The 22526-nt window shown below is 49.0% G+C and overlaps 1 protein-coding gene across 1 annotated transcript in view; it reads left to right on the forward strand.

Annotated features, from left to right (window-relative positions):
• Nucleotides 1–22526, forward strand: part of Ptpn14 (protein tyrosine phosphatase, non-receptor type 14) — a 137796-nt gene that overhangs the window by 59195 nt on the left and 56075 nt on the right. Inside the window, exon 3 of the mRNA XM_005348861.3 lies at nt 8733–8902. Coding sequence (XP_005348918.1) covers nt 8733–8902 — 170 coding nt within the window. The remainder of the gene's footprint in view (nt 1–8732; nt 8903–22526) is intronic.

Raw genomic sequence — 22526 nt, forward strand, 5'->3', positions numbered from 1 at the left:
TTTCACGCTGGCTTTGTGCTGGCAGCCGTCAATGGGTTTGTCACCTCTGAGCAAATCGCTTTCTCCTTGGCTCTTCACTTTCATCCTGTGACAGGGAACATGGGAGCTGTGACCCTTCCCAGTCAATCGTAGCTCTCTGGGAGTTCAAGGAACAGGCTCTGTACATCCAACAGGAATGTCTTCCATCCAAAATCAGAATAGGAAGGGGCTCAACACAGGACTGCCCCCTCCCCACCAATGGGGACCGTCGCCCAGTTTAGCCTCTTTTCCTTGTGCAGATTTGCATTTTATTCAAATCTATCAGCTGTAGCATTAATCTTCCGCGCTTGGCTACTCTCGTGTGTAAAGATTTCAGAGACACGGGGACTCAGTATGCATTTTCCATCAAAGAAAGGTGAGCGCACATTGCAGAGGGGTGTGTGGCTTGACTGAGGTTAGTCTAGTGGGGCTGGGTAACAGCTCTGATTGTCTGATGTAGGGACAGACTATTTGATTGACAAGAAAACCTCATTCCCTAACCTGTGGAATCTGCCTCAGTTCTGTAACCTGTTTAACCACAGCTGGGGTTTAAAATGATCAAAATGATCAGCATGGGGCCTGATGAGATGTGTGGCTCTGCTTTCTGTTGCTGTGATAAAAACACTGAAGGCATCTTGGGGGAGGAGAGGGTGTATTTCATCTTAGACGGTACTGTCCATCATCTAGAGTAGCCTGGTAGGAGCTCAAGGCAGAGGCCTGGAGGCAGGAACCGAAGCAGAGTCCATGGAGGGCTGCTGCTTACCGGGTGGCTCTCCTGGGCTTGCTCAGCCTGCCTTCTTATACCGCCCAGAACCACCAGTCCAGGGATGGCACTGCCCGCAGTGGGCTAATCATTAACTAAGAAAAATGCCCCACAGGTGTGCCCAGAGGCCAATCTGGTGTAAGCAGTTCCTCAGTTAGGAGCCCAGGTATGTCTAGGTTTGTGTCAACTTGAAACAAAACTAAAGTAGACGGCTCCCTGGGTAAAGGTAGATGCCACCAAGCTTGACTAATGGCCTGAGTTTGAACCCGGAGAGAACTGGTGCTTACGAATTGCCCTCTGACTTTCGCGTGTACACATGGCACATACACAGCATAGCGTGCGCGCGCGCGTACACACACACACAATCCTGAGAAAGAGTCTGCTGAGAGCAGGTTGTGAGGGGAAAATTTAGGGCCTTTGAATTTTGTGTTGGTTTCTTGTCTTGTGAATATTCTAATTGGAAATCTTAGCTGGCCTCTGCTGTCGTGGTAATACCTTCATTTTAGTAGAAACAGAGGTGGTTATTTCTCAGCCTCCACTCTTAAGTCTTTCTCACTGGGTGTGTTCTGAGGGAGTCTGGCTGCCGCAGGAGAATGCCTGTGTGGGATCATGACTGGTTTTATGGTCACTGTTACGCTGCGGCTTGTTTTCCTGTATTCTCATGGAGACCGAGGAGAGTCCCCTTGTTAGGTATAGATAGGTTCTAGAACCCCCAGACCTATGCAGTCTCGAGCCTGGGTGCATACAAGGTGGCCTTCCAGTTTTCCGGCTGTGGAGGGCATCGATTATCTTCCAGAATCACTGGAACATGGCAGGGAGAGCCGCTTTGCTGCGTCTGAGGTATTCCTCATTCCCGAGAGAAGCTTCAGTGCTTGCACGGAACTCCTTTCTTCCTCTCAGGTGGGGCCGTACCAGCCCCGCTTCTTGATTGACAGCTGAAATGCTAGGCGAGGCGGGCAGCCTGTTGGAGCTTAGTGCGAGATCTTCTAAACTCCTGCTTCTGGCTGAGTGCCTCTTCAGAATGCCTGCGTTAAGATCAAGGCTCTAATCCCTCATAATTGCCAGGACGGCATGTGTAACCCTCACAGATGGCATTAAAGCCATGCCATGGGTCACAAAACTGGTGCAACCAAACCCTCCACAATCTTCTGCCGTGAATCGTTAGTGTGTGCGGTTACATCATGCCTTTATAAATGAAGGATGAAGGGTGGAGACGCAGCTCAGGTGTAGGGTGTTTGTCTGCTGTGTGCAAGGCCTGGGATTTGATCCCCGGCCTGACAATACAGGGGAGTCATGTCAGCAACACTGTGAGCTATTAATACCTGTTGCCTTTGAGCACGGGAGGTCCGCAGCAGAATGAGAAGGGGCAGGATTCCCCACAGACCCTGCTCTGTCTCCTGCTTTTCTTGCTGTTGACCAGTGTCTGGAAGAGCAACTCAAGAAAGGACTTGCTTGCCGGGCGGTGGTGGCGCACGCCTTTAATCCCAGCACTCGGGAGGCAGAGGCAGGCGGATCTCTGTGAGCTCGAGATCAGCCTGGTCTACAAGAGCTAGTTCCAGGACAGGCTTCAAAGCCACAGAGAAACCCTGTCTCAAAAAAACAAAAAAAAAACCAACAAAAAAAAGAACTTGCTTGGGCTCGTACTTGAAGGATACACTGCATTATGGTGGGGGTGGGGGGTGGGGGAGAAAGGCATGCTAGCAGGAGTGAGCTGGTCACATTGCCTCCACAGTCAAGCAGAGAGCAGTCAGGGAGTGGGGCGGGCCAATAAAACTTCAAGGCGCACCCCCAGTGATCCATTTCCTCCATCTATCTTCACCTCCTAAATAGTCCATAACTTTCTCGAAGACAGCACCACCAGCTGGGGCTCCAGTGTTCAAACACACAAGCTTATGGGGACATTTCACACCCAGGCCACAGAACTACCTGTCCAGCACTCTGCAGAAAGGTCTTCATCCTCTGGGATCGATCGTTCCACGGTCATTACCATGAACGCTGGCTCTGTGGCAAACCTGTCTGTCACTGCAGACACTAGCTGGCATTTCAGTACATACAGACATTTATACTTCTGCTAAAATGCAAAATTTCACATAAACCCAGGGTGTGCTCACATGAAAACGCCGTCCTCCTGCGACTCTCCCGAGGCTGTTCCATCTCAGCTGGTTCTTAGTCGTTGACTCAGAGATACAGGTCCTCTTCCTGGGAACTGGTTTTTACAGCCTCCTTTCTTCGTCACTATAGAACTCAAGGCGCCAGAGCCTCAGGCTTAAAACTAAACTACAGCGTGGGATTTATGCCCAGAGGTATCCAGAGGTCAGCTAGGTCGGTACCTTGGACAGAAAGCTGGCCTTCTGGGCCTTTGTCAGGAATCGGGTTCCTTCAATAGTGGGAGAGGGGGCTTCATCCGCCACATTTCACAGAACCATGCGCCAGTGTTTAGTGGTGAAAGCCTGGGGAACCAAACCAGGCTGAACTTGAAGCGGTGTGTGCACAGCTGCGCTTGGTGTGGGAGACAGCGCCTTGGACCAGACACGGGGGCGGGGGGGGGGGGGGTTTGCTTGGTACACAGCTAGATTGATTGAGACTGTCAGGGTCTGATTATATTTCCTGTGATGCAACTTGTGGCCAGATGTGGCCAGATAAACCCATGCTGTACTGTAACCTGAGCAAAAGCCGTGTGAGAAGCTGGGCAGGCTTTCCACTCCTGTGTGGAAACACAGCCAGAGGAGGGTGAGAGAAGTGGAGGGCGTGGAGGAGGCTCACGAATGTGCATTCCTTCCTGCAGGATAACTGGGCCCAACATTCTAAGACAGCACGGGACAGAGGTGTGCTGCAGACACCTGCAAGGGCAGTTTTAGGGTGCCCCTAAACCTTTTTGAAAAACTTTAACATATATACAAGGTGCCAGGCTTTGTGGTGACGTTCTTAGGTATGTTATGTGCTTCACCCGTGTTTGCTCTCCCTCACTCTTCCTGTCCCCTGCCAGCCCTCTGCTTGTCCACTGGAAATGCTCTGATTGTGAGGATGAGCCACCACACCCGGCTTGTCATGGTGGTGGGACTGAGCCTAGGGCCTTGCGCGTGGCAGGCAAGCTCTCAACCAACTGACCTACAACCATAGTTCCTACATATCTCAGTATAGCTACACACACATACACACACGCATATATATATATACACACATACACACACACACATATATATGCACATACACACATACATATATACACATACATACATATACACACATGTATGCATATACACAAACACAAATATATACATATACGCACATATATACATACATGCATATACACACATACACACATATAAATACACATACATATACACACACGTACACTCAGTTAAACTCCATGGTTTACATACATCACATCACATTTTTATTGGCCCCTTCACTGGTTTATCTATTAAGTGACACCCAGACTGATTCCACAATGTGGCTACAGTGACACGCATCATCGTCATGACGAGTGAGCATCATCTCCGTGGAGTGCTGACTTAAGTCCCTTTGGTGTATTCTCAGGTCATGTGGTAGTGCCTCGGTCCTGATTTCCATAGAGGCCCCACTAGTACATCCACACCCCCAGTGTGTCTGTCCCCACCCTTGCTAGCGTTTTGTCAATGTTTCCCCAAGAGTCATTTCAACAGGGGTGCTGTGGAACCCCAGGGAAGTTTTGATTTGCATTTTTGTGGTAACAAGAGCGTGTTGGATATTTGCCCATGACCTCTGGACTGTCTGAGCTTTGTCTGTTCATAAACACCTGTTCATTTCATTTGCCTCCTTACTGTAGGGCCCCATTTCTCGAGTAGTCTTCTAACTCTTTCAAAGGATAATTGCACAGCGAACCACTGGGGACTGCTGCTCTGTTTCCTTCGGAAAAGGGTATATTTCAGCAGCAGCAACAAACACTTACACTACAATTTCAGTTTTCATTAGGGGTGGCTTATTTTGTTATTTAGAACTCTTTGAGACAGGGTTTCTCTGTGTAGTCCTGGCTGTCCCGGAACGCACTCTGTAAACCAGGCTGGCCTCAAACTTACAGAGTAAACTCACTCTGTAAACCAGAGTGGCCTCGAACTCACCTGCCTCGGCCTCCCGAGTACTGGGATTAAAGGCATGAGTCACCATGCCCAGCTAATTTAGAACTCTTTACCCCTTTACTGTGGTTCAAGATTAGTACTTAGGGTCTCAGAACTTGTTGTTCTCTGTCTATCTGTGTGTGCATGTGTGCATGCTTGCATGCGTGTATGCGTGTGTGTGTTGTGCAGGAATATGTACTCTGTTAAATGGCCCTTCTTTGTGTGTGTGTTTGGGTTTGTTTACTTTTCCCTGGTGTAGTAATCTTGGTGGGTGGGAAGGAAAAGACAGAAATTTAAAATAATACCCTACAAGGTGGAAGGGCAATACTGACTGTTCCTGCAGAAGACCTGGGTCCAGTTCCAAGCACCCACATGGTAGTTCACAACCAACCATTTGTAACTTTGGTCCCAGAGCATCTGATGCCCACTTCTGTCCTCAGTGGCTACCAGGCACACATAGACATATGCATGCAAGACAATTAAACACATTACATAGATAAATCTTAACAAATTAAAAATTCCTCCCAAAATGGATCAGTGAGTTGTTCCTGCCTTTCCTTCATAGTTTGAGTAATATAAATTTGAATGAATATTATGGTCAGGATGAAGTATGGAGCGTAAACATACAGCACACATGTCAACACTACTTCTAGAGTAAGCAGAGGTTAGTCTGCTCGGCAGGTGTGTGCTCCCTTCTTCTGCCCATGCTTACCAGAGGGTTCTCTCCAAAGGATTTTCTCATAACTCTGGAAATTACTACGCAGCACGTCACAGCTTAAGGATGTCTCAGCTTTTACTTGTAAACATTCCAATCACCCCAAGTGCAGGGAGGGACCCCTGTGTGCTGCTATCTTCTGTGGAGGAATCGGTGCAATGAGGTTGTGCCTGGGACCCTTTTCAGGCAGGTGCTGAACCAAGGCTCCCTCGCTTTGGGCCTGAGCTCAGCCTGTCTCTCACATCCCTGACTCCTGGTGGCCGCATCAGCATCACACAGCTATCCCAATGTCCCAGAAGTGTCTGCGACAGGACTTTCAGATGCTCCTGTGGTCATTTTTCTTGTCGGTTTAAGGCCTGTTATCTGTCGTTAGTCCAGCTTCCTTCAGCCTTTTCACAGGTTGCCAATGCAACCGATTCCCTTTCCTTTCTGGTTTGTTTCGGTGTGTGGTTTTCTTGTCGTTGCTTGTTTTGGAGACAGAATTTCTTGTAGCCTTGGCTGGCCTCGGATTCCTTATGTAACTGAGAACGATATTGAACTGACCCTCTTGCCCCCACCTCTCAAGGGCGGGGGTTGTAGGCCTGTGCCATCAGACCTGGCTCCTTCTGCCGTTTGTTGTTTTGAGGCAGGGTCTTGGCTCTGTAGCCTAGGTCAACCTCAAATTCATGATCTTCTTTCCTCTGTGTCCCAAGTGCTAGGGTTATGGGTGTGAGCCCCTAGCCTGTTTTCTTTGTCTCTATGTATATTGGTGTGTGTGTGTGTGTGTGTTGTGAGTGTGGACATGTGTGTGTGTGTGTGTGTGTGTGCCTGCATGTGTAGCCCAGAGGTTGGTATCATGTCTTCTCCTCAGCTGCTCCCGTGTTATTTATTTATTTAAAGGACGTCTTAATAACCAGGAGTCTGCCAGTTTGTCTAGGCGGGCTGGCTTTCCACAGACTAGGACTGTGGGTTTGTGCCGCTGTGCCCGGCTTTTGTGTGGGTGTTAGGGAATCCACCCTGAGGCCCTCACCCTGACTTGGCAAGCCCTTTACCAGCTGAGCCACCTCCCCAATCCCCACCTGGCGTTGCTTGCTCTCTATGGCTCATAGGTGTATGTGTCTGCTTTCTGTCACTGTCTATGATAACCTGACCATCTTCTGGAGAGGGAAGGTTGATTTAGAGTATGGTTTCAGGTTGTCATCTGTTGGCGCTTTTGCTTTGTGCTGGTGATGAGGCCGCACACGCTGCCGGAAGTGCACAGAGGAGTAAAATCAGGCATGTCACAGTTGCTGGAAGGCAAGAGGGGACAAGAAGGGCTCAGGGTCCTGTGATCCCCTTCCATGGCAGGATGCATCCCCACCAGGCCCTGGGAATCCTGGTACCAGTCTGGGGGCGGGGTGGATCTAGATCTAAACCATGACTTATATTGTTGCTAAAAAGAGCTGGTTAAAAGGAGTCATCTGATCTGCTGACGAAGCGCTTGCTACGGTCCATGGACGTGGTGGCAGGAATTAGGTACAGTCATCATTGCAGACTGTGGGTAAGACTTGCAGTCACCTCATCTTAAGGACAAAGCTCTAGGAGTCTGGGGGTTCCTTTGTATGTAGAATCTCACATACACGCACGCACGCACGCACGCACGCACACACACACACACACACACACACACACAGAGAGAGAGAGAGAGAGAGAGAGAGAGAGAGAGAGGGAGAGAGAAACAACTGGAAGTAGAAGAGCCACAGAGCTCTTCTGTGAGGCGACCTGTGGACCTCGACTGCATCATGGCTCGTGGTGGAAACACAGGTGGGCTTGCAGAAGCTGGAACACAAACAGCGGGGTGAGAATGGACCCAGTCGGCTTTGTGTGATTCGACAGAGAAACCCATTGCCTGAACACCAAGGATTGCATTTTGTTGCTTGAGAAGGTCGAGGGAGGCCTTCCACCCATGTGAGACACGTACCCCAGCTGGCCTGTGGTGCTCCGGCTTCCACCGGCCAGGGCATACCTGGTGTGCTAAGAAAGCTGGACCACGGCCTCCCTGGGGACTTGGTAGGGATGGCTCTGGTGAGTGGAGGGACAGCCAGCTGTGGTGAGGACAGAAAGAATGCCTTTGGAAATTAAACTTGGTAATGAAAACATTCTTCCAGGGGCAGAGCCCCAGGTGCACTGTAAACCAGCTGAGGCCACATCGAAACACAAAGGCGTCTTCAGAAGCAGCGAACTGGTTCTTTTTTTCGCACTAATCCTGAAACCCTAGCACACGTTCATATAAAGACAGGATTGGGTGCATGAAGGTACCTGTTTCCATCAGTCAGCGAGCTCTTCGTAGCCAAGCTGGTTGAGGCTTCAAGTTTTAGGGTGATGATCACACTTTCATCCAGCAAATGCCACCCTAATCTGCCAAGAGCCCCTGGTGGCTTTGGGGGTCAGCTGAGGAGAGGAGAACCTTCCGGTCTGAAAACTTGGTAGGGGGAGACATTTTATCATAATTCACGTGTAATAAAGCGGTACAGGGCACTGCTTTCAAAGTACTCATTGAAGTCCCAACAGAGCACGTGGCTTTTGGGTTCAAATCTGAAATGTTCTGCGTCGCCAGAGCTCTTAGCTGGCAGGGTTTGTCTTTAGAGTTGAGGAAGAAATTACTCTATGATCGATGCAGGAATTGTCCTGGCATGAGACACAGGGACTCGTCCTTCTGGACTCAGCAAAGAAGTCGGTCCTGGGGCTGAGGAAACTTCAACCCCCATCTGAAAATCCAGTCTTGGTGGGCATAGTTGTAATCCCAGCCCTGGGAGAGTGGAGACAGGAGGCTATTCAAGATTCACTAACCAGCCAGTCTGTGTTACCGGTGAATCCCAGCTACCAGAAAGAGATCTTTCCTAAAATGCCAAGGTGGCTGGCTCCTGAGGTAGGGCGTCCACGGCTGACCTCTGGTCTCTGTGCCCAGGTGCTGATATACTCATCCCTTCACCTGGCACAAGTGGACCCATATGCAGTTCGGAGAGCTCCACCTGATGCTTCACATAGGTGACTGTATCAGGTGGGGAGGACCCTTGGATCCTTGTAGGTTGGCCCCACATCTCAGAGTTCCGGTGTTGCAGGGGTGGAAGGCCTTTATGATCTTGGACACACAACTTATGCGATTTTACCCTTTATCTAGACACACTACTTCGGCCTTTGGTTTCTCAGCAAGAGCCAGCAGGCGAGATGGGTGGAGCTGGAGAAGCCGCTGAAGAAGCATCTGGACAAATTCGCTAACGAGCCTCTGCTCTTCTTCGGAGTCATGTTCTATGTGCCAAATGTGTCGTGGCTTCAGCAGGAGGCCACAAGGTAGGTGTGATCTCCCTCAAGTTCCCCGTAAAGGTGTGGATTACCGAAAGGCTTCCAGTGAAGTGGGGGCGTGCTGGCTGCTTTAGTCGTGTGTGGAGGCAGAGAGGGTGGAGGGCTGGAGGTTGCCTGCCAGTTACCATGTGGTTTGACCCATGTGGCTAGTGCCAGCCCTGGTACGACAGGTAGAATGTTGTGTATAACAGCAAAGAAGTATTTGCTGGGGATGGTAAGTGAAATAGGTAGGCTAGAATTTAATAAAAGCCAACCCTCTAATTCTGTTTTCTCCACCCCATCCACCTCCCCAAACACCACTGGGCTTTGCACCTGAGGCCTAAGATGGTTCTAAAGATGGAAACCAAGTTGAGGAGAAAAATGTGGCAAGGGCAAGAGTTTTGCTTATGTGATGTTACATAAACGGGTAGGAAGTCAACAGCATAGCGGAGCCTCGGGGTGGCCATGCTATCTTATGTCCTTGTCGGAACTGCAGATGTTAAAGTTCAGGCAAGACAAGACCATGTTGTTGGTGCTAGGATGACGTACATGGGGCTGTCTATGTGATGTACATAGAGACGCCTGTGCCTCGGAATCACTTGCTAGGTGACATTTCTGGAGGGAGCCAGAAGCCCAGGAATGCTTCTTTCTGTTTTTGTTTCTAAAATCTGTTGCTCCGCTTTGGGAATCCTGGAGAAGCTAAAGCCAGTGACAAGCTTTGGAGGATGGCAGAGTGTTCCAGTGTTTCTCACTGTGTGGGTTTCAGGACTGTAAATTTCTCAAATGACAACACGGTTGAAGTTTCTATGTTTCCTGCTCCTCCGCCTCCCCTTCTCCCTCCTGCCCCTCCTCTTCATGAAAAGCTGTGGCTGTTAGTGGCTCGGTGGGTAAACGCCTGCCGTCCAGACACGGCGATCTCAGTCGGCAACCCCAGATCCTGTGTAAAACGTGGGGGTAGCAGCATGGACCTCTAACTCCAGGGCAGAAGAGAAGGGTCAGGCAGGGGCGTCTCTTGGAGGTTAATTTGAGATTGACCCATCTCACGCCCTGGGACAAATCTCTTCATGATGGAGGAGTCCTGGAAGGAGACTGGTGACACTGGAGAAAGAAATGGACGAGTCGGGCCCAAGGTTAAGGGGACAGCTGACAGAAAACATAAAAGGTGTTCAAAGGAGGGGGGCTGTGAGGTGGCTCTGGTTCCACAGAAGCACGAGGACCGGTGTTTACTTGGCAGCAGTGGTTCCTAGTGCTGGAGAGGGAGAGACAGAAGAGGCCCTGGGGTTTGCTGCTCAGCCAGCCTAGCTGGGTTTGTGCAGTCCAGAGCCTGTGAGAGAGCCTGTCTGAGACTTAAGGCGGAGATCGGCTGAGCAGAGATACCCAGCGTCTACACACACACACACACACACACACACACACACACACACACACACACACAGCATATCAAAAGGAGAATACATGGAGGTACAAAATCAAAGGAGAGAAGAAGAAATGACCTGATGTGATTCTAGACACAAGCTGGCAACAGCTAGGCCCCTCCTAGACAGATGGGGATGAGTCATGAAACCGTAGGAGCTAAAGAGATTAAGGAGCACGGAGCTCTCAGCCACATTCCCAGCTGGAAGCTGTGTTCCGTGAGCCTTGAGAATGTTCGCCCCTCCTTGGGTAGATGTGACTCCTGCCTGGACCACCACGGTTCTTTGCTTCTCTCCCATCTCGGCCGGGTTCCCCCCAGCAGGGGCTCCTGCCCGCCAGGCATCTTCCCCTTCTTATATCCTCCTAAATCAAAGGGAAAATATTTTGCAGCATGCTTTCATAGCAATGGACTCACTGTAAACACATGGTTTTCATACTTTGCTGGGCCCGGAAGGTGAGAAGATGGTTTCTAAGTGAGCGGAGAAGCCCTTTAATTGGATACTTTATGATTGCAAGGGAGGGCTGCAGAGCTGCTGGCTTCTCATACCCTGTGGCAAGCGTGGAATTGATGTCCAGGCCTTTTCCAAACCTTCAAGTCAGGAAGGCCCTCTTTAGGGCTTCAGTCCTAAGAATACTTTTAAAGGACAAGGACTAGGGGGTTAGCGGGCTCAGTTGGCAGAGTTCCTCCACACAAGCGTGAGGACCTGAGTTCAATTCCCAGCATCCATGTAAAATGCAGGACAAGGCATGTGCTACATTTATCCCCAGGGTTAGGGGCTGGCAGGCAAGGAGGTCCTTGCAGCTCTCTGGCTGGCCAGCCTAGCTGAAATGGCAAGCACCAGGTGCCAGAGAGGACCCCCTTTCAAAAGACAAAGATTAGTTTTGAGGAACCACACCCAAGATACACAGACAGACAGACAGACCCAGGAACACTAAACCAAGGATAAATAATTTTTGAAGAGTGAATCTAAGACTCACGGTGCATGCCTGATTTCTTAAATGCATAATTAATTGTCAGGTTTTCCTTTTCCCTGGGATGCATGTGTCTTGTATTGCTCAGTGATGTGTGGGGGTGCTGGGCTAGTCAAAGGAACTCATTCACCCCAGTGAGGTCAGGTGGCACAGTCGCCCTTGCCAGGATGCTATGGTAGCTGACCTTCTGGGGTGAGACTGTCTGATCTTAGTGGTCAACACGCTACAGAGTTTACATAGCGTTACTACAGTTGTAGCCCGGCCAGTCCCTGTCCTGCCAAAGACAGTCTTAGGACCCTGTGGGAGTGGTGAGGAGCTTAGGGCCGTGGGAGCTGTTCCAGGTCCCCCCATCTTTGGGTGCTGCTGCTGTGCCCCAGAGTACCCTCTCCTTAAAATCGCATCCCCTCTGCCCACTTCCTCGAATTCTAACTGGGGGGCTGTGCCCTTGTCTCCAGGTAACACTGCCCAGCAACTAGGAACAGGATTTTTGACATGCTTACTCTCTACATGGGCTTCCTTCATTGGAAGTCCTTCCTGTTTGGGAACAAGAAGTTATCTCTCAACCAACTAGGAATGAGTGCCCACATTTAGGGCCTGTGGTCTTTATGTGCCATAAAGAGGTAGTGACCTTTTTCTTTTTTCTTTTCTTTTTCTTTTCCTTTTTTTGGTTTTTCGAGACAGGGTTTCTCTGTAGCTTTGGAGCCTGTCCTGGAACTAGCTCTTGTAGACCAGGCTAGCCTCAAACTCACAAAGATCCGCCTGCCTCTGCCTCCCGAGTGCTGGGATTAAAGGCCTGCGCCACCACCGCCTGGCCCTTTTGCTTTCTGTATGTGTGACAAAGAAATCAGGTTGTTACATTTCTAGACTACGCTGTGGCCCTTTCCTTCCAGTGTTACCTTCAGATCTCGCACACATTGAGGGGGAAAGCCAGGTCAGGCCAAATCCTGTCTTCACATGAGACAAGATGGTGCCTTTAGTTGTATCTATGAGTGTTCATGGGTGCTCAGTGTATCAGGTCTGTGCCGTCTTCTGAGATAGTCAAGATAGCATGGGTGCCATTTCTTAGTTCCATCTACCTTTTATTTTCTCATGTATAAGTGTATGTATGTATGTATGTGTGGGTAAGCACGTGTGGGGTGCTCATGCATATGTACATGTATGTGTGTGTACATGCCTATGAAAGCTCAAAGTTGATGTAATGCATTTGCCTCTGTTCCTCCCTACTTTATCCGTTGAAGCTGGATTCTCTCAGCTGAATCCTGAGGTCAATTTGTCTTGTCAGCCTAGCTAGTTTGCTCCACTCTATGATTTGTCTAGTCGGCTTAGCTAGCTTGCTCCACTCTATGGTATATCTAGTCGGCCTAGCTAGCTTGCTGCACTCTATGATATGTCTACTCCATTTATCCGGCTTGCTGCACTCTATATGAGTAGCCTGCCTAGCTAGCTTGTTCCACTCTATGATATGACTAGCCGGCCTAGCCGGCTTGCTGCACTCTATGATATGGCTAGTCGGCCTAGCTAGCTTGCTGCATGGACCCAGCGCCACCTTCTAAGCTCTGGAATTACAGGTAGGCTCCTCCATACATACACTTGGCATTTGTATGGGGGCGGGGATCAAACTTTGGTCCTCACCTATGGTACGTTTACACTCTCCCTAGCGCCCAATGTTCTTTTTATTTTGAAACAGGGTTTATTGACCTAGAATTTAACAGTTAGCCCCAGGAGTCGGCCTCTTCGGTAGCATGTGCCCTTGCGCCTGGATTGTTTCCGTGGACGCTGAGGACTGAATTTAGGCCTCTTGCTTTTCCCAGCTTCTTCCTTCCTTGGTGGAAACACTGGTGCTCTCCCCTTAGATTTTGCAATCTCTTGTGTGTGCACTGTCTGAGTCTACAGCCTGAGTGTACAGAGTGTCTCTTCTAGAAGCTTCATTAGGGCTGTGATTCCATGTTCCTTTACACTTTGTTTTTGTTCCCCAGTTCTTTTGCTTTTTTGTACAATGTCATCTGATGAAGACTTTTAAAAAGACTTAAGTATGAGTGTGGATATGTGCCCACGAATGCAGGTGCCCACAGAGGCGACAACAGGTGTCTCCCCTCCTGGAGCTGGAGTTCACAGGTGGATGTGAGCACCCAGCTTGGGTGCTGGGAACAGAACTCAGGTACTTGGAAGAGTAGCAAGTGCTCCTAATTGCTGAGCCATCTCTCCAGTCCTGCTGGGGTTTTAAAGTTTGTCATTGGCTTGGAAGTAGACTCCTTCAAGGAGGACAAGTGTTCTTTGGCACACCCCTGCCCTGCCCCACTGTGAATGGGCACATCTCTCTTGGTTCTTGAGCACAGCATTGTTTCTGCCAGACACTTTCAAGAAGTAGCTGATGCTAGAGCCCAGTCTCACTCTGTGCAGTCTGTCTTGAGACCAGGGAAGAAGATGGCTTTCTTTAAGAAGTAGCGACCTGAGGGCGGGGTTGCTTGCCGAGAAAGTTGGACTCTTCATCAGATGGTGGTTGCCGATTACATCCCATTCATGTATGTATGTATGTATGTATGTATGTATGTATGTATGTATGTATGAATTGTGGTACCAGGGTTTGAACACGGGGTCTTGTACATACTGAGCAGACGCGCTACCACAGAACCACATCCCCTGCCTACATTCCTTTTCAAGTTTGCTTTCTTTCAGTATCTGTTCCATGTTAATCTTCCTACTAGGCAGCTGGGATGTAGGAATGGGCAGATCTCCGTGCCTTGCCACCAAAGAGCTGTAACTCCAAGCAGTTTTTAATTCATGTTTTTGATGGATTAAAGGTTGATTTGCATTTTTTTTAAGTTTGTGTTGTTCCCATCTCTACTTCCTGGAGAATGTTGTGTCATTGGTCTGGCATCCAGGGTGCGTGGCAGGCGCTCTCATAAACAAGGCTGGCATCTCGGTTCTGCCACCTGTGCAGCCAGAGTCACATGTCCTGATGCTCAGCAAGACCCTGAACTTGTAAGTTCTGTGTTGTCATCTTGAAATCTTTAATGTGCTCTTTAGAGGTCTGACATTTTCACGATGCTCCAAACTGCAAGGAAGGAGCCGCAGCACAGCCCTGTTTTCTTCCCTTGCTCTCTTCCTGTTGTTGCTGGGGCCTCTTAGGATGGGTGGATCTGAGTCTGCCCTTAGGAGTGTGATCAAAGTGCCGGAGACAGAAAGCTTTTGTGCAAATGGAAGTGTGTCTCTGCCACCATCTCTGTTCCTGGCTCCGGGCCTGGTTGGAGGAGGTCGAGATGGGCTAAAGCTAATGAGTGTGTCTCATTTTCAACTCTAATTTCCTTGTGTTCAACTGAAGAATGCTGAAGTTCACACCCTCAGCTCAGTCAGGTGTGTGCCTAGGCCACAGGTCACAGGTAGCAAGCTGCTGCTGACTCTCTCTTCTTCCAGATAACAGACCCAATATTCGGGGTGTGCGGGTGGGCAGGTGGCTGTCTAGGGAGCCTGCTGCGACCGGAATCCAGAGGAGGAAGCATGCTCCCTGGCATTCGTGTTAACCATAAAGTGACAGTTTCTGGAAATTCTTTGTGTGTGGAAGACAGACCAAACACTCAAATAGTTTTTAGGAATAACTAATTTGGTACAATTTATTTTTTATTGAAAGGGAAAAATAACAAATGCTTTAAAAGCAAATCAGAAACCTCACTCCTATTTCAAAGGCATCTTCCCATGCAATGTTTGATTTGATTTCTTTTTATTTCCCTCATGTGTGTGAATGTGTACATGGGTTTGCATGTGCATGAGTTCACATGTATGTGCAGGTACATGTGTATGTTTTGTGCATGCATGTGGTGGCCTGAGCATCTCCACGGAGCCAGCAGTGGGTCAGCCTGACCACTCTGACAACTCTGCTGCCTCCACCTTCCAAGTGCTGGAAGTATAGTCCGGCCACTGTGCCCACTGCCATCTCTGTATGTCCGGGGATCTAACCCTCCCCCCCCCCCCCGCCATGCTGGCAATGCTGCAGACACGTTAAGCACTGAGCTGTCAACCTAGCCCCTGATCTGTGCTCTTTTAGCCGTGGATGCTTCCTGTGTGTTTTACCCACTAGTAAAGCGGTTTACGTAATCAGGTGTGCTAGCCCTCAAATCTTTTCCTTTAACAAAGTAAGAATTTGATCACAGCATATTAAATCCTGGGTTATTATGCCTTTAGTGGCTGGTCATCTGCAACATCTTTAAAATCAGTCAAAAATAATGGGCTTTTTGGAGAGCTATCTTGAAATCCAGCCGAAAAAAAAAATCCTCAAGCAAACTATTTTATATTTCTGAACTCCTTCATTTTCAGAGTTGTTTCTGTTCGTTCATCGACTCCAAAGGCCGTTACTCTAATGCTGCCGGGCTGAGAAGGACTCAGAGTCTAGCCAGGGAAGTGCCGAGGCTTTGCCGCGGAGAGTTGCTTAGCAATTGCACATACTATACTTGTTTTGAGCCACCAGCTCAGCACTTACCTTTAGCGAAGGGGCGGAGAGGAGCGTGGGAAGAGATGTTCCATCATGCCCAAGCTTGCCTGCTACGCTTTATGAGGGGTTTAAAGGCTCCCATTTCTCATAAAGAATTCTTTGGATTTGTAGGGGAGTCATTATAATGGGTGGGATTGGGCATGACCCGTTGATTGCAAAATGGGGTTTCCATATATATTGGGATGGCAGAGGTGCAGGGAGTCAGTGCCCTGGCGACCTTTGCTCTCTCCTTGTCCTAGAAGGGCAGAGGGCTAGGATATTGAGTTGGAGTGGGGAAGGAGGAGAGCGGAGGGGAGGGGACAGGTCCACTGTGTCCTCACAGTAAAGGTCCAGTACTAGAGTGACAGCAGAAATGCAAAGAAGGTGTAGACCTCAAGACTGTGAGACCCCCGTTCTAGGCTGTAAGCCCCACAGTGTGGCTGGTCCAGCCTGACACCGGTACCCGTGATGCTCTCGAATTCACGTGCAGTGTGCTGTGTGCTAAGTGTCACAGGTGGATGGGCCTGGTGAGATGAATGTGGCTTTAGTCCCTGAACTGATAGGGCTTGCGTACATGGAACTATTACACCTAAGAACTGGTATTCAGATCATTACACCAAGGGCATCTTTTATGTTACTTTGAAAGTGATTTAAAAAAATATTGTGTGTACGGTGTGCCTGTGAGATGGATGGAGCTCGCTAGGGGACAGCTTTGTGGATTAGTTCCCCCCTTTACATGGGTTCTAAGAGCGGAGCTCAGGTTTCCGGGCCTGCATGGCCAGCACCTTTATCCCCAGGCCATCCTGCCAGCCCTCTTTCCTTCCCGTTTGCCAGAGCAGAACACACTTCTCCTACTCCATGATGGCTGACTGAGCTTAGGAAATTCTGACAGACAGGATCAGTTCTCAAAGATGAAAGCAGTATGTAAGCAGGTAGATGCCGTCTTGGCTGGCCTTCTTTCCCGGTCCCCACAGTTACACTGGCAGAGTTATTCCTTGCCATGCCCTCTCTGGCCCTGTAGGCATTTAGGTTGTGACCTAATAGGAAAGTCACATCAACCCATATCTCCTCAGTGACCGGTTGCTGTCATCCAATTAAACATCCATCTATTTTAACACTTTAGCTGAGTGTGCAAGTGTTTCCTTACAAACCTCCTTCAAAGACCTTGTTTGTGTAAAAACATCACTTTGGGGGCCAGACTCTAGGTCCTCGTGCTGTCGGGAGAGCCAAGGCTCAAGTATTCCAGAGTTCTTATGGACTGGTTTCGGTTTCTGCCTCATCTCTGATGACCCATGAAGTTTATTCCTGACAAGGACACTATATTATTTTTTATAATTTTAAAGCAACTTAAGGGGGGAGATTTTTGTTCTGCCTCACAGTTTGAGGGGACACAGTCCCTTGTGATAAGGAAGGGGTGTCCGTGGGCAGCTTTGTGGAGGTGAGAGTGTGAGGTGTCTTTCCTCCCTCCTCACAGGAGCAGCAAGTGTGTGTGTGTGTGTGTGTGTGTGTGTGTGTGTGTGTGTGTGTGTGTGACTCTGTCCCCCAGTGAGCTCCTTTCTTCAGCTAGGTCCTACTTCCCAAAGGATCCACAATCCCCAGAAACAACATCACTAGCTGGAGACTAAGTGATCAAGCCCATGACCCTGGGGACCATGTCCCATCAAATGGTAATGGGTACTAATTGTTTTATGTCCGTCTTCCCCACCCACCACCTCCCAAATCCTGAGCTACCGTAGCCTCTCTGAGAAGGAGTCTGTCAAGACACAGTTCTTCCAGAATCTAGTTTTATAGCTAAACACAGTGCCGCCTAGGTCGCATTCTGCTTCATTTTCAGTCCCAGAGTGACAAAGGGACGCTGCTCAGTCAAACCGCAGCTTTGGCCGGCCCTGGAATGGTTTTTAGGTGAAACAGGCCTGTTGACCTAGGATCTGTCTGAACTCCCTGTGAGCCTTTGCCAACTCTCCTGCCCTGCCACTGCTTAGATATGCCACATGACTGCTGGCCGTGGAGGGCTGAGTTTTGTCAAAGAGAAGGAAGTAGCGTAGACAGAGCTAGGGGGAGCAGGCACATCTGTGAGTGAGCCTTTAACATCATGAGCGTTGTGCACCAGCGGGAACCAGGATGGGCTTTGGTTTGAATTCATCTGTCATCTCCAGCCTTGAGCACACAGTGCCAGGATTTCAGACGACACCGAGGCCTGGAGAAGAGCGGGAAAGGACGGCACTGGAAATAAGCCGTGGTGAAGACGCCTGCCCCTGTCAGTTACCAGGTGTGGCCGTGAAAACATAAGAGGCCAGGCTGAGGAATCAGAGGGATATATACTACCCCACAGCCACTCATGTCCCCAGCTCACCCTGTCTGTCATGCTTGCAGCCGGAGGGGACAGGGGATGGTTGGCCTGCTGCTTCCCGCCAGCACCGAGATGATTTAGGGCCACTTAGAGCAATGTGCAGCCCATTAGGTGTAAAATTCGTCAAAACCCACCTTTTGACCCTTTTTGTAAAACTGGAAGGTCGGCATGCATTCGACTTCACACTCTGCAGCAACATCCTGGCAGTCAACCGCATCTATTTCAAGGTGCGAACAAGGAAAAGCTTGAAGCCTCCATTACTGAATTTGCTTAATCATGCCCTGAGAAACATAGCCAGCCAGCAGCTGTTTAAAACCTGTAACTTTTTTAATTTTCAAAAAAAATATGAAGTGTGGAGAGTCTATCCCCAACTGCCATCTGATTATAAATGAGGATAAAATATTAATTCTAAAAAAAAAAAATTGTCAAAACCAAGCAGACACTGGATGCTTTGCAGGGAAACTGAGGAGATGAAGTGATGTTAGAAAAAAGTGCTTTTGAGGAGCAAACATGTCTAGAAGACGGCAGAAACAATGTTTCATATACAAAAGTATAGGTTGTCTAAGTTAAACTTGAAGATTTTCTGGCTGATATCACGGAAATAGAGGACCTGCTGTGAGAACATGGAGGCCGTTGGTACAACTCTGGTGGACACTGACGTAAGTTACTTATTCTAGAATCCTCATGTCTGTTTCCAGTGATAACTTTAGTCAGCAAAGAACTGTTTCGGTTTAACGTTCAAGGAAAATGAAATACACCACAGGACCAGAACGTAGAAGCCCCGGGTGCTGGGAGCTAGGAGACCTCAGTCCTGGGTACTTGCTTCCGGGTCAGGTCAACACACTCCTCAGTGTGGCGTCTGTGCATGTAGTCAATCGGGAGATGATACAGATGTTCTGAGTGCCCTGTGAGAGGAACGCAGACAGGGCCCATGCAGGTGGCTCAGTGGGTGTGAGCACTTGCTACCCGACCATGGGGACTTGTGTTTGGAAACCCAGCAATGGGGGAATGGAGGTAGGCAGGTCCTGTGAGCACTCACTGGCCTGCTGACCTAGCCAAAAAGCAAACTTCCTGTTCAGCAGAGACCCTGGCTCAAAGCAGTAACTGGAAGAGCAATAAAGGGAGACACCTGATGTCTGTGTGTGCTTGCATGGGTTCACATATGCACACATTCACATACAAACACTACACGTGCAAACATATACTACACACACTAGCAAATAAGAGACGCAGATAGTCATGCTTATATCTTCCCACAATACCAGAATGTATTGACTATCAAATTCATATGCTCTGTCTAGCCCATCGGCCAAGGCTTGGCAATGATGTGACTTCCCTTGATAACCGGCCTTCAGTAGTCACAGGCTCTTTTATTCCAATCTTAATTACTAACGTTAACTTTCAGATAACACATTCCATTACCACCACCACCACCACCACCAGCAGCAGCAGCAGCTGTGCAGCATACTCTGTCAGTGTGTGTATGTGTCTGTCTGTCTGTCCATGTCCGTCCATGTCCCTGTCTGTCCTTATCCTTCTGTCTGTCCATCTGTCTGTTGTGTGTGTGCGCTTGTCCATGTCCATCTGTGTCCCTGTCTGTCCCTATCTGTTCGTGTGTATGTGTGTGTGTGTGTCCATCCATGTCCATTCATGTCCCTGTCTGTCCCTATCCATCCTTTTGTCCATCTGTCAGTCGTCCATCTTTATGAGTCTGTGTGCTCATATCCTCCTGAAAGCAGACCTCAACCTCAGGATCTTTTCTCAGGAGTTCCCTGTCTTGTTTCTGAGCAGAGTCCCTTACTGTCTCACTTCAGCTGGCCTGGCTAACCAGTATTCCTGATGTGGGATCCCCCTCTGTATGCTGTGAATGTGTTTTATTACTACTGGTCAATAAAGGAGCTGCTTTAGCCTATGGAAGAGCAGAAAAATGCCAGGCAGGAAATCCAGAGATATATAGAGAGAGTAGGCAGAGTCAGAGAGACACCATGTAGCTGCTGAAGGAGAAAGACGCCAGAACCTTACCAGTAAGTCATAGCCTCGTGGCAATACACAGATTAATAGAAAAGGGTTAATTTAAGATATAAGATCTTGCTAGGAATATGCCTAAGCCATTGGCCAAGCAGTGTTGTACTTAATATAGTTTCTACGTGATTATTAGGGTCTGAGCAGCCAGGAAGCGAAGGCTCAGTCACAGTCCACACATCCCTGTCCCCACGTCCCCAGTGCTGAGATGCAGTGTATTGACAGTAAACACCGGCAGAGTCCATCTGTAAAGAGTAAGGGTTGATTTCTGACCCCCATGTCTGTAGGTGTCAGTTCATGACTGGTCGGTCCTGTTATTCTTCAGTGGTGGCTCATCGCGATGGGAGCCTATGATAGCCAAGCTGTGCCTCTTTGCCTGAGGGAAGGATAGGAAGAGGAAGGGCTGGCTGGGTCCATGGGCCTCAAACCCCTCCCCCGTGACTTGAATCACATCCACCATGCTCCACATATAAAGGTCTTGCCACCTTCCTAAAGAGCGGTCCTAGGGATCTTGGGCCTCTGGGGACATTCCCTGTTGAAGCTTCATGGCACTGCCCTTGAGTTTTTAGTTTAAGGAGGACATATTTCATCTGCTTCCTTTTTGATTTCTAATGGGTGTTTTTCAGTTCTTGGCCCTAGACTGAGGAGGAGGAGTAGGAACATGTTTATAGCTATCCCTTCATAGAATAGAAAATGGGAATTATTTCCCTGCCTGACAACTCCCCACCGCTGCCTGCATCTTCAGGGAAAGTTTGCTGCCTCCTTGTTTGTAGTCAAGCCTATGAAGCATCAAAATCTAGGCAACTCTTTTTCTGCAAATGACCTTTATGTTCAGAATTATAAGAACTTTTGGTGCCTTAGGAGATGGCTTAGTCATTAAACAACCTGCTGTGACCCTGAGTCCAGATCCCCAGAACGGTGGCCGTCTGTATCTTGACTCAGAAGACAGAGGATCCCTGGAGCAACCAGGCTGACAAGACTAGCCATACTTGTCAGCTCTGGGCTCAGTTAAGAGACACCGTCTCAAAGAATAGGGTGGGGACTAATGGAGGAAAATTCAAAACAACACTTTTGGGGGGCCCCCACATGTATGCAAATGTGCCCCACATACATGAGCGAGCACACCCACACACTTGTACAAGAGAAAAATTTTTAAAAGATTGTGTTGGTACTGAGACAGTTAGAAAAGTAGATCGCAAAGGATGAAAGAACACTTACAGTTACTCAAGAGCCTGAGAGGGATTTGAAAAACAGGATTACAGGGAGACATTCCCATGCTGAAAATAAAACTGAGCAGAGTTCTGCCAGAAACCACAGCATGGAAGATACTAGATTCTTGGGCAGTGACATGTTTGCCAGTCTGGTATTTTATCTTTGGCAGTTGTTGCCACATTTGATATCTTCAGCTTCTTCTGAAGATTCTATACGGGAAACTATTCATATCCAACGCTGGCAACTTCATCAGTGGCCAGAGCATTCATGTAGTGTGGCTCAGACTTTGGGTAGTTTTTTTTTTTCCCTCTTCTTCCCATTTTCCCTTTGAGGTCTGTACTCCTGGACAACAGGAGACACAGACGTACCTATTCACCAGGCAGGCACGACACTGGACACGGGCCTGGCAGGTCCACGAGATGACGTGAAGACACACAAGACACAGGGAGACCACTCTGCTCCTGTAGAGCCTGGAGTGTCCAGATCCCAGGCGGACTGCAGACAGAGTAAGGGAGACTTCTCTCCATCATTCTGAACAGGAAAAGTTTACATTCAAGCTGAAGCCCCCACAGTGGCAGGGATCCCACGGTCTCGCATGGCACTTGCCGTTTGGCCAGGGAGGAAGCTTATTCTACACTACAGCGTGTGTTTGAGGGTTAGAGATCCAGGATGATACATTTACAAAAGCCAAAAAGGCTTGGTTCTGGGGCTTTTCCTGCAGGAGGCAGGGTGGGAGGGAGCAGGAGCCTGGAACCTGGTGGTCTTCTCCACCTGCATCCGAAGGCTCAAGCTCACTGGTACCCAATTGTCTTCTCCACCGCCATCTGAAGGCTCAGGGTCACTTGAGTGTCAAGAGTCCAGCCACAATAACTTAGAATGGGCTGGAAGATTTGTGCTTTTCTCTCTTTTTACCATAGTTCCTGGGGACTATATAAGTATGAATTCTTTTGCCCCATTCCTCATTCAAACATCTATTAAGTCTGTAGTCTGTATTTCCTCCTCACTTTGGGTGTATGACGTCACTGATGGGAGACAGACCCCTCTGGCAGTGATGCTGCCTTTAGTTAAGGATTCTGAGGAAGAGCTGAGGCTGTCCCCTGAGTGTCTGTTATCATTCTTCCCCATACTTGGTGTGTTGCTACCGGTCCCACAATGCCCCTGACCGCTGGTCCCACGATGCCCCTGACCGCTGGTCCCAC

Source organism: Microtus ochrogaster, chromosome 6 (assembly GCF_000317375.1).
Source record: "Microtus ochrogaster isolate Prairie Vole_2 chromosome 6, MicOch1.0, whole genome shotgun sequence".
NCBI classification, from domain to species: Eukaryota; Metazoa; Chordata; class Mammalia; order Rodentia; family Cricetidae; genus Microtus; species Microtus ochrogaster.